Below are 12,861 nucleotides of genomic sequence, written 5' to 3' on the forward strand. Positions count from 1 at the left end.
GCTCCACAACCTTGTCTCCCATGCCTGCCACCACACCATGCTTCCCGCCATGATAATAATGAACTAATCCTCTGAAACTGTAAGCAAGCCTCCAATGACAAGCTTTCTCTAATATGAGTTGTGGTCATGGTGTCTCTTCACAGCAGTAGAGTAGTGACTAGGACAGATACCAAGCATAGATTATGGCAGTGGAGTCCCCAAGTGAATACACAAAGCAGATTATTTGTTCTTGTTGAGCTGATATTGAGTTGAGCATAAAGAAACAAAGGACACAGGCAAAATTCAGACAGACACCCTGAAGATGTATATGTGAGAGGGCAAGAACTGGAGAAAGAAAATTTCTGCATTGTCTGTTAATAGGGATTGGAAACGAATGGAATAAGTATGATTGCCCAGAGGAGAGCCCAGGCCAATGAAGAGCAAGTACCAATGTCCCCTAAATGTTAACACAGCCTCTAGATACCAACATATATCAGAGAGGTGCAGATGCCTCTATGGTTAGGTGCATCACTTGGCTCCAGGAAGCATTCTCTTGCCTTCCTCGCCAACATGAGAGGGAAATGGACCTCCAGCATTAGGAACTGAGTTGTCAGAAAGGAGAGACCTGAGGTTTTTCTTCATTCCCCCTCCCAACACCCAACACCTACCCACAATAATGACAACAGGCCCATGTCTAGATACGGGGCCATGACATACGAAGACAGAGTGGTCAGTAGAGTGGCTGATGACCATACTTTCTGCACTCAAGGAATGGAGGGTTTCTGTGAGTTCAAGTTCAGCTTGAAATAGTGCATTCCAGCACATCCTGGGTTCCAATGTGAGATACTGTCTCAAATAAACAAGGTCTGACACATATCTCAGTTGGTAGAGTGCTTGTCTAGCATGCATGAAGCCCTGGGTTCAATCCCGAACACAGCATAAATGGCATGTGGTAGATCACACCTATAATAACCTAGATTCTGGAAGTAGAAGCAGGAGGATCAATTCAATGTCATCCTTAGTTGTATAGAGCCAGATTGAGCTAGAGATCTGCCAAAAACAAACAAAAAACAAACAGAACAAGATGAAAGAGGAGAAGAGCTGTGACCTACAAGTCTGTACCCTTTGTGGGACTCAGTATCAACATAAACTCTGATTAAGGTATCAGGATCACAGTGTTTGCTGAACCAGCTGTGTGAAGCCAGAAATAGTGCCAGAACCCCATGGACTAAGAGCAAGCTATGGAAGGCTAAGCTGAATTTTGGAAGGAGATGGTTCCTTTGTGCTCACAGGGAAGGAGAAGGAGAAGATTGACAGCCCTCACGTCCACTCAGGAAGTGGCATGTCACAGAGGGTGGAGCAGCCATAACAAAAAAGGAAATAATATCCAGGCTCTGCCAGGAGTGGGAAGGTTGTAAAGCACTTAGCTGAAGGCTAAGGGACAAGTGGCATTCTCAATCCGTGGCAGTGGCTGTGGCTGTGCCCCTAACTGGATTGACAGGAACCAGTGCCCCAAGGCCTGGATCATCTTCAGAGCACTTCCTGTACCAATTCCTGTGGAGCCTCCCTGGGGACCAGAAGCAGAGGACAGAAAGGAGAACTTGGCATGTGAACTCTGGACTTTCTAGAAGGACACTGCCCCTCTCCTCCTGGGCTTGGTGTGGGCAGGAGACATCAGAGCTGAAGAAATACCCCAGGAGTGATGGGAGTGTGGCTGCCTTCAGCTCTGCTCCTCTTGCAGGTCCAGGTGAGCACAGGGATGGGGGTGGGGTGGGGTTACAGCTCTGAAAGGGGAACTCCTGGATAAGTGAAAGGCAGGACAGGGGATGGGAGGTGGGAGAGAGCAGCCAGCAGAGGAAGATGGCCAGAGTGAGGACAAGGAGTGAGGGGTGGGCAGGAGTGGCCAGTGTCACCTCACAGGTGCTGTCAGGAATCAGTGCACAGTACAGTCATGACTACCACAACCCGAGACAGTCAGACCTGCTGAGAGGGTTAGCTGAGACAGACATTGTCATAACACCACACAATCTCTATTGGGTATACACATATATTTCCATACCAATGTGTATAAGCACTGATTTCTGCACAGATACATGTTACACCACAGAGACATACACACACATATATACATATGTAAAGACTTCTCCACCAGCTCTTTGTCTCTGTCTGTTTCTCCCTCTCTTTTACACACGCACATGCACTCGCACTCACACACACACAAACACACATATGTTGTTTCCTCCTGGGCCCTTCCTTTCTCCAGGGACAAGCCACCTCCCCTCTTCAGGACAACACAGGTGCTCACCTCAGTCCTGACTCCTGGATCTAACAAAGCCTGTCCCCTTTCTCGATCCTTCCTTCCTTCCTTCCTTCCTTTCAGATTTATTCATTTATTTTGTATACAGTATTCTGTTTGCATATATCCCTGCATGTTAGAAGAGGCACCAGATCTCATTACAGATGGTTGTGAGCTACCATGTGGGTGCTGGGAATTGAACTCAGGACCTCAGGAAGAACAGCCAGTGTTCTTAACCTCTGAGCCATCTCTCCAGCCCTTGATGCTTTCTTGAGACCAGACAGCTCTTTAATAGATAACTAAGGGAGGTCTGAACCCCACCCAGCTTTGAGTGTGCAGAATTGGGGCTTGTATTTTCCAGGCTGTGTCCCTCTGCGATGGCCCAGCAAGGTGACAGCACAGTGGGGGATTCCCTGAGTGTGCGATGTCAGTACGAGGAGAATTACAGACTAACTGACAAATACTGGTGCAGAGTGTCATCGTACTATGTAAAGAGATTGTCAAGACCAGAGCCTCAAAAGAAGCTGGGAATGGCCGAGTGTCCATCAGGGACCATCCAGCCAACCTCACTTCACAGTGACCTTGAGAACCTACCTGAGGATGCAGGCACCTACAAGTGTGCGGTGGACATACCGTTTATCAGTGGCTCCTCATGGGAAATCGATCCACCTTGGGATCAATGACTCCTTCAAGGTTGTGGTGTCGTGGACCAGTAAGCTCCCTTCATGTCTGGCACCCTGAGTCCAGGTCGTCATTCCCTCACAAAGGAAGGAATCCAGATACAATAGTATGGTGAGCTTGGTGAATCAGTGGACTCAGGCACAGGGGGTGTGATTCCATTGTACCAGTCTGAGAGCATGTGTGGTATGTGTGATAGTGTATGTACACCAATATATGTGTGTGCGTGTACACACAGGCACAATGGGACCTGAGTTTCTTAGAAACTCTCTTTTTATTACATACATACATTTATATATTTAGTTAGTTAGTTAGCTAGTTAGTTAGACAAGCCCTGGTGTGTGTCAGTCAGAGAATTCGCACTTAGTTCTCCCACACAGTGTGGTACTGGGGCTTAAATCAGGTCTTCAGGCTTGACAAGCAGAGGTCCCCACCGAGCTGTCTCATCAACCAATGTTGAGATTCTCTGAGTGTCCCATGTGACAATCTGAGCCCAGAGACAAGCCATGGATCAGTGGCTCTTTGTGACTTCCTGTCCTGATAGCAGACAAGTCCTCCTCCCAGGTCTCATTGTTCCTGTCCCCATCTCATGTGGGAACAGTACCCAGCCTATCTACTCCCTTCTTCAGAGGATGCCCTGGCTGAACGAGTGGACACTTCCCTTCCATGGAGGTCCAAGGTGCCAGCCTCATCACAGTGGTTCTGGGCTTCTGAGAGGAACCAGAGACACAAGAAGTGTAGATTATATATCGGGCTTCTTGATTCCTGAGAAATCCATTCAACCCGTCAAGTTCCCCTACATTCCCCTTTCTCAGGAACCATTTACTGCAGTAAGAATCTCAGAGAATTCCCCAAAAGTGCCCCTTCCCAGCAAAGGGTGAAGCTGGATGGAAGACAGTCTCTCAGCTTCTCTGGTCCAATGTTCTCCATGTTGCAGTCATTCTCCCCTAATGGAGTCTCCCTGTTTATAGAACCGAATTAGTGCCTCCTTTAAGGGCCGGGTGGGGGTGGGACTGAAGGCGATGAACTGCTCTGTTGTTCCCAGTATTTATCTATTCTGAGAGAGGGTCTTGTGTAGCCCAGGCTGGCCACAAACTCACTGTGTAGTAGGGATTCAACTTGAATGACTAATCTTCCTGACTCTGCCTCTCCAGCACTGGTATTACAAGCTCCATCCCACACCCACTTCTGTTCTGGTTCTCAGTTTTGTTTCCACTCATAAAAGCTTCCCTCCTCCAACATCCTCTGTGGTTCATAGTGAGGAGTGTGGAACCAAATCCCACTGGTGTCTCTAGTTCCCCTCAGCAGAGGCCATTCTCCACAGGGTCCTTCAAGCATCTGTCTTTCTAGAACTTTCCATCTGGCCATTCCTCAGGAAAGACTTCCCAGTGGCCTGTCTGTATGACAGTGTGGAATGACTGGGCAGGCAGACAGAGTCCCACCACTCTGTGTCTATCCCCAGAAGATGGAAGATAAGGAGGCAAAAGGTGTCACTGAGCCGGAAGGACCTGGCACCAAGTGTCTTGTCACTGACACTTAACTCTCCTCTGCAGGAAGACTGGCCTCAAGTTTGAAAGTGCCAACCAGCCCCAATGCACCATGGGAAGGGCTGGGGAGGGAAGCCCTGACCAGGACTTGGTGGGGCCATGGGGCTTGTAGGCTGTCACACAGCGGTCCACGTGTCCCTAGGGACCCGTGTGCAGCAGACCTGCAGAGGATTCAGTGGGAGGACATGGAGTGGAGGTCACGGGGACAGTCTGTGTTTCCATCCTTTGCTCCAGTCACAGGCTCTAGCCCCGAGAACAGAGCAAATACCCCGGGGTCCCCCACATCCTCTCCAGTGCACACTCAGCCCAGCGTGACCACAGAGGACACAACTCCTGGTCCCAGCCTACAACCCCGGTGAGGACCCTGAGGGCTCTGGATTGTGGGTGGGGGTAATGCTGAGAGGGTGGAGGTAGAAGGATTTGGATCTCCCTCCTTGGGCATCTCCTTCGTCTTCCAGTCCCACACTGACCTGGGGGAGTGTCTTGTGAACAACAGTTGCTCGTCTACACATTGGGGCACAGCAATGACACCCAGACCCAGACCTGCTGAGATGGAATTAGTTTCCTGCCTACTACATAAACACACACAGAGCCTGAAGAGATGGCTTTACTGGTACAGGATCTGAATTCGAGCCTCAGCACCCGCATGTCAGGAAGGGTGGCATATACTTGAAATACCTGAGCTTTGGAGGTAGAGACAGGAGGATCCCTGAGACTCACTGGCCAGCCAGCCTAGACTATTTGGCAAGCTCTAGGCCAATGTGAGATCCTGTCAATTAACAAGATCGATGGATCAGGTGTGGTGACTCATGTCTTTAATCCAGCACTTGGGAGGCAAAGGCAGGCCAGTCTATGAGCTGAAAATCAGCCTGGACTTCATAAAAATTTCATTCTAGCCAGAGCTGCATAGTGAGACCGGTCCCAACACCAACATAACAGGGTGATGATTCTTGAGGAATGACACCCAAGGTATCCTCTGGTCTCCACGTTCATGCACACACATGTGCACCTACATGCAACACACATTCACACAACACCCACAACAACACACACAGACACAAAACACCAGCAAATTAATTATTTTATTTAATCCATAATTAATTAATGAAAATAATACAGCCACTGGTCTGTAGTGGCACAAGCATTTAACCTCAGTACTTGGAAGGTAGAGAAATGTGGATCTCTGTGAGTTCAGTCATCCTGGTCAACATAGTGAGTTCCAGGACAGCCTGGGCTACATAATAGAGAAACCCTGTCCCCCTAAACCCCCCACCCAAAGAAAACATAAGTAAATAGCAAAATAACAATAAGATGCCACCAGAAGGAAATAGGGGAGCTCAATTTAGAAGAGAGTTGGGTTGGGTGGAGGAGCAGCACCTGCCTGATAGAGGCCTTAGGAGTGGAGGTCCCGGAGAGACTGAGCCAGACCCACAGTTCCAGGCTACTTCTTGGCTCAGTCACACAGCTCAATCAGCAGATTCGTTGTTCTTGTCCCTGAAAAGAGCACCTTGACACACACCTGGTAAAGAGACCAACCACAGTGCAGGCATCATCACCACCTTCAGGGAAGGAGCTTATTGTGACCTTGTCCCCACAGTCCCTGGTGAGCAGCATCTACTTCAAGCTCCTGGTCTTTCTGGAGGTGCCCCTGCTCCTGATCATGCTCAGTGCTGTCCTCTGGGTGAACAGGCCTCAGAGTGCTTGGAAGAAGCAGCATTGTCCTGATTATGAGAATCAGTGAGGTCTGTTGACATCAAAGCTCTGTTCATGTCCCTGACACAGCTCTTCTGGTAGCAGAGGACATCAAATAAAAACTATGTTCCTGAGAATACTCTGAGATTTTTTTTTAGAAGCGCTTTGTGATGTGTCAAACACATAAAAGAATGTGCCCAATAAATACATATACATACCATTTAATACAAATCTTTACTTAGCTGTGATTTCTGTTTAAGCGTATAATTCTGATGAACATAAATATTACCAGAATATTCTTCTTTACTGACATAGAAAATAAAGTATTCTCATCTCAAAAACAACCTTTTACATACTCTTGCAAAGACCTTAGAACTAGTCCAAGCAGACTAAGCTGCCCCTACAGAATGTACACAGACTAATTCCCAGATGTTGTTCATTGCTGAATCAAGGCCAGGCTGTTTCCATCAAGACTCATCCTTGCAGTAGTTCCCTCTCTGCTGCTGGTGCATACGTACCCTGACAGCTCAAGGTTCAGCCGTGTTTCATGTCTTGGATTCCTCACCAACTTAGAGCTACGTGTGTGGTCAGTGTGCCATTACCAGCCTAGGAAAAACTAAGTGGCTTATCTTGTGTGTTGAGAATGGTAGCACGTTGAAAATGTGACTTATAATTGTCCAGAGTTTGGCCGAGAGGAGCAGCAGTATCGGTGTGAAGAGAGACGCTGTGTAGAGCTATGTGAGAGCTGCTGCAGAATGTGTGTGTGTGTGTGTGTGTGTGTGTGTGTGTGTGTGTGTGTTGCTGAGTGAGAGATGAAGAAGCATGACAGACGTGTAAGGAAATAAATGGGTGAAAGGTGAGTGAGTGAGTAAAGAGCGAGGAAATCATGCGGAAGTGTGGTGTGTTGTGTGTGTGTGTGTGAGAGAGAGAGAAGAGAGAGAGAGAGAGAGAGAGAGAGAGAGAGAGAGAGAGAGAGAGAGAGAGAGAGAAAGCTGTGTGGAGAGCTGTGTCTAGGACTGTGTAAGGTGCTGTGTGGAGAGAGGCTGTTTAGATGATGCTTAGCTGTGGCTGTGTGCAGACATGGAAGATGAAGCTGCCTAGAAAAGAGATGGAGAAGAGAAATGTATGTCAAGAAATTGTGTAGCCATGTGAAAAGATGTATGTCTGTAAAGATTTGCAGCTGTATGCAGCAGTGTGGAGATGTGTAAGCTGTGTGGAGACAGGAAGAGTCAGAGGCCATTAATTGGTTATTAAGGTTAAGTAAAGAGAAAGTTAACATCAGAAAGCATGTGTGTTTCCTTATTTCACTAGCAAGAGATGATTAAAACTTATTTCTAAATACACTCAGAAAGAAACAGTCTAACCCTTGCCAACTTAGTGGATTCTCTTGCATTACCCTGGAGGTGGACTTGGAGCAGGCTCTCCAGAAGGCCCCCAATACCTTCATTCTGCTCGGTCCCAGCACTGCACAAGTCCCCATGGGAATAATGAGAAGAGGAATACAGGACATGACAATGGTTTGCCATCCATGTTCACCACCTGGGGATAACAAGACCCAAGATACAAAGAGGAGACTGGCCAAGCATCCATCAGAATTGTCCATGAACCTCCCACTCACAATGAACTCAACAGGGTTTCACTGGAGCAACAAGGCACATATGGTGTGGATTCACAAGAGTGAAGGAGGTGGTTCTTCTCCTCACGGAGATGGAGCAAGATAAGATGGACAGATCTCAAGTCAGCTCAGGAAGTGGCTTATCACAGAGGATGGACAGCATGAACAAAAAAGGAAATGCTCTCTAGGGCTGGCCATAGGTGGAAGGTTGTGAAGCCCTTAGCTGAAGGCTGGGGACAGGTGACATCCTCAGTCCATGGCCAGGGATGTGTCCCTCACTGGGATGATGGAACCTGTGCCCCTGAGTCCTGGAGCATCTTCAGCGCATTTCCTGTACCAGTTCATCTGGAGCCTCCCAGGGGAGCAGGAAGAAAGGACAGAAAGGAGAACTTGACATGTGAACACTGGACTTTCTAGAAGGACACTGCCCTCTCTCTTGGGCTTGTGTGGGCAGGAGACATCAGAGCTGAAGAATTGACCCCAAGAGTGATGGGAGTGTGGCTGCCTTCAGCTCTGCTCCTCTTGCAGGTCCCAGGTGAGCACGGGATGGTGTGTGGGGGGGGGTTACAGCTCTGAAAGGGGAACTACTGGAGCAAGTGAGAGGGCAGGATGGGGGATGGAGTGGGAGAGAGCAGCCAGCAGAGGAAGATGGGCCCAGAGTGAAGAAAAGGAGTAGGGGTGGGCAGGAGTGGCCAGTTTACCTCACAGGTGCTGTCAGGAATCAGTGCACAGTACAGTCATGACTACCACACCTGAGACAGTCAGACCTGCTGAGAGGGTTAACTGTGACAGACATTGTCATACCACACAGTCTATATTGTGTAGACACATGTATTTGCAAGCATGTGTGTGCGCATACCAAACATACAGAGAAGCACTGACTCCTGCATAAAAACATGTCACACCCACAGAGACATACACATGATATGTACATAGGTAAAGACTCCCTCATTCCCTCTCTTTGTTCTCTCTCTCTCTCTCTCTCTCTCTCTCTCTCTCTCTCTCTCTCTCTCTCTCACACCACACACACACAACACACACACACACACACACACACACACACACGTGTTGTTTCCTCCTGGGCCCTTCCTTTCTCCAGGGACAAGCCCCTGCCCGCCCTTCTTCAGGACAACACAGGTGCTCACCTCAGTCCTGACTCCTGGTCTAACAAGGCCTGTCTCCATTCTCAATGCTTCCTCCAGACCAAAAGTTCTCTAAGAGCTGACCAAGGGAGTCCTGACCCCCATCCAGCTGTGAGGTGCAGAATTGGGGCTTGTGTTTTCCAGGCTGTGTCCCTCTGCATGGCCCAGCAAGGTGACAAGCACAGTGAGAGAGTCCCTGAGTGTGCGGTGTCAGTACAAGTAGGAACACAAGAATAAGAAATACTGGTGCAGAGTGTCGCTGCTACCAACATGTAAAGAGATTGTCAGGACCAGAGCATCAAAAGAAGCTGGGAATGGCCGAGTGTCCATCAGGGACCATCCAGCCACCCTCATCTTCACAGTGACCTTGGAGAACCTCACCCTGGAGGATGCAGGCACCTGCATATGTGGAGTGGATATACTGCTTTTTGATGACTCCTTGAGGGAGATCCATCCCTCCTTGGGGATGGATGACTTCTTCAAAGTTGTGGTGTCCGTGGTCCCAGATAAGCCCTCTTCATGTCAGGGCATCCTGAGTCCAGGTCAGTCATTCCCTCATGAAAGAAGGAAGCCAGATACAATAGCATGGTGAGCTTGGTGAATCAGTGACTCAGGCACAGGGAGTGTGAGTCCACATGTGCCATTGTGAGAGTATGTGTGGTAAGTGTGATAATGTATGTACACCAACACATGTGTGTGCATGTACACACAGTCCCAATGTGAAACCTGACTTCTTTAGAAACTCACTTTCTATCACATTTATCTATCTATCTATCTATCTATCTATCTATCTATCTATCTATCTATCTATCCATCCATCCATCCATCTCTATCTATCTATCTATCTATCTATCTATCTATCTATCTATCTATCTATCTAGTTAGTTACTTGGACTAGCCCTGGTGTGTGTGTCAATCAGAGAACTGGCACTTAGTTCTCCCTCCACAGTGTGGTCCTGGGGCTCAAACTCAGGTCTCAGGCTTGGCAAGCAGAGACTTTATCCACCGAGCTATCTCATCAGCCCCTGTAGGAGACTCTCTGTGTGTCCCACCTGACAGTCTCAGACCTAGAGACAAGCCCTGAACCACTAGCTCTTTGTGAATTCCTGCCCTGATAGCAGACAAGTCCTCTCTCCCAGGTCTCACTTGGTCCTGTCCCCAACTCCATGTGGGAACAGAACCCAGCCTATCTGCTTCCCTCTCTCAAATGCTGCTCTGGCCTGGCCCAAGTGACACTTCCCTTCACTGGAGGTCCCGAGGTGCCAGCCTCATCACAGTGGTTCTGGGGCTTCTGAGTGGAACTAGGGACACAAGAAGAAGGGTAGATTGTATTTTGGGGTACTTGATCCCTGAGGAATCCATTCAACACCTCCAAGTTACCCTACATCCTCCTTTTCCAGGAACCATTTACTGCAGGAAGAAACTCAGAGAATGCCCAAAAAGTTCCCCTTCGCAGGCAGAGGGTGAAGCTGGATGAAGACAGTCTCTCAGCTCCTCTGGTCCCAATGTTCTCCATGTCTGCAGTCATTCTCCCCTAATGGAGCCTCCCTTGTTTACAGAACCCGAATTAGTGTATCACTTTAAGGGCTGGGTGGTGGCGGGGGCTGAAGGCGATGAACTGCTCTGTTGTTCCGGGTATTTTTCTATTCTGAGAGCGGGTCTTGTGTAGCCCAGTTTTTGTGTAGCCAAAAACTGTAGTGTGTAGTTGAGATTCATCTTGAATGACTGATCTTCCTAACTGCCTCACTGGCACTGGGATTACAGGCTCCCATCCCCACACCCAGCTTCCTGTTCTGGTTCTCAATTTTGTTGCCCCCTCATAAAAGCTTCTCTCCAACATCCTCTGTGGGTTCATAGTGAGGAGTGTGGAACCAAATCCCACTGGTGTCTTTAGTTCCCCTCAGTAGAGGCCACTCTCCACAGGGTCCTCCAAGCATCTGTCTTTCTAGAACTTTCCATCTCTCTATTCCTCAGAGAAGACTGTCCAGTTGCCTGTCTGGGTGACAGTATGGGAATGACTGGGCCAGGCAGACAGAGTCCCACCACTCTGTGTCTGTCCCCAGAAGGATGGAAGACAAGTAGGCAAAAGGTGTCACTGAGGCAGGAAGGGACCTGGCACCAAGTGTCTTGTCTCTGACACTTAAACTCTCCTCTACAAGAAGACTGGCCTCAAGTTTGAAAGTGCCAACCAGCCCCAGTGCACCATGGAAAGACCTGGGGAAGGAAGCCCTGATCAGGACACAGTGTGGATATTGGGGCTTGTAGGCTGTCACACAGTGGTCCACCATGTCCTAGGCCCCTTGTGCAGCAGACCTGCAGAGGTTTCAGTGGGGAGGACATGGAGTGGAGGTCACTGGGACAGTCTGTGTTTCCATCCTTTGCTCCAGTCACAGGCAACAGCCCCGAGAATAGAGCAAATACCCTGGGTCCCCCACATCCTCACCAGTGCACACTCAGCCCAGCGTGACCACAGAGGACACAACTCCTGGTCCCAGCCTACAACCCCGGTGAAGACCCTGAGGGCTCTGGACTGTGGGTGGGGGTAATGCTGAGAGGGTGGAGGTAGAAGGGTTTGGATCTCCCTCCTTGGGCATCTCCTGCATCTTCCAATCCCACACTGACCTGGGGGAGTGTCTTGTGAACAACAGTTGCTCATCTACAGATTGGGACACAGCAATGACACCCAGACCCAGACCTGCTGAGATGGAGTTAGTTTCCTGTCAAGAAGTTACTACACAAATAGACCCAGAGCCTGAAGAGATGGCTTTGCTGGTAACGGATCTGAGTTCGAGCCTCAGCACCCACATGTTGGGCATGGTGGCAAACACTTGAATTATCTGAGCTGTGGAGGTGGAGACAGGAGGATCCCTGAGACTCACTGGGCAGCCAGCCTAGACTCCTTGGCAAGCTCTATGCCAATGTGAGATCCTGTCAGATAAGAAGATAGATGGATCAGGTGTGGTGACTCATGCCTATAATCCAGCACTGGGAGGCAAAGGCAGGCCAGTATCTGAGTTTAAGACCAGCCTGGAATACACAGCAAAGTCCATTCTAGCCAGAGCTGCAATGTGGGACCTGTCTCACAATAAACACAACAAGGTGATGATTCTTGAGGAATGACATCCAAGGTTATCATCTGGGCTGCACATTCATGCACACACATGTGCACCTGGATACACACACTTGAACACATACACACACATCAGTAAATTAATTAATTAACTAATGAAAATAAATACAGTCACTGGTTTGTGGTGGCGCAAGCCTTTAACACCAGTACATGGAAGATAGAGGTAGGTGGATCTCTGTGAGTTCAAGGCCACCTTATCTATATAGTGAGTTCCGGGACAGCCTGGGCTACATAAAAGTGAGACCCTACCCCCCCCAAAAAAACCCAACCAACCAACCAACCAAATAAATAAATAAATAAATAAATAAATAACAAATAAGAGCCACCAGGAGGAAATAGGAAAACTCAGTTTAGAAGAGAGTTGGGAGCCTGGGTAGAGGAGGCAGTGCCTGCCTGGATAGAGGCCTTAGTAGTGGAGGTCCATGGAGAGACTGAGCTAGACCCACAGTTCCAGGCTAATTCTTGGGCTATCAGTTGCCCCGCCTGCAGGGCTTCAACGGGTTCTCGCCACCCTAAGGAAGGAATGTAGGGACAGGAGATACAAAGCAAAGACACCAAGTCTAGATTCTGATCAAGGTGCAACTTTATTTCTCTTCCACAAAGGTTTATATAGTTCCACAGGGTGGGGGGAGCAAGAAGCTGTCATCTGCATAAGGTGGGGCAAGCTAACAGGATGTTTGTATAGGATGTTTACAGGATGAGAGGGTCAAGGGCTCTGACTCAATGTCCTGTTGCTAGGCAACCTGACTGTAAGATGATCTAGTTCCCTGTCTTATTGGGGG

The 12,861-nt window shown here is 48.8% G+C and overlaps 1 protein-coding gene across 1 annotated transcript in view; it reads left to right on the forward strand.

Annotated features, from left to right (window-relative positions):
* The first annotated feature begins 2,652 nt into the window (after positions 1 to 2,652).
* Positions 2,653 to 12,861, forward strand: part of LOC119086987 (CMRF35-like molecule 6) — a 13,489-nt gene continuing 3,280 nt past the window's right edge. Inside the window, exons 1-4 of the mRNA XM_037201195.1 lie at positions 2,653 to 2,898; positions 6,098 to 6,237; positions 8,336 to 8,342; positions 9,173 to 9,455. Of these exons, the coding sequence (XP_037057090.1) occupies positions 2,653 to 2,898; positions 6,098 to 6,237; positions 8,336 to 8,342; positions 9,173 to 9,455 (676 nt within the window). The remainder of the gene's footprint in view (positions 2,899 to 6,097; positions 6,238 to 8,335; positions 8,343 to 9,172; positions 9,456 to 12,861) is intronic.

Source organism: Peromyscus leucopus, chromosome 8b (genome assembly GCF_004664715.2).
Source record: "Peromyscus leucopus breed LL Stock chromosome 8b, UCI_PerLeu_2.1, whole genome shotgun sequence".
NCBI lineage: Eukaryota > Metazoa > Chordata > Mammalia > Rodentia > Cricetidae > Peromyscus > Peromyscus leucopus.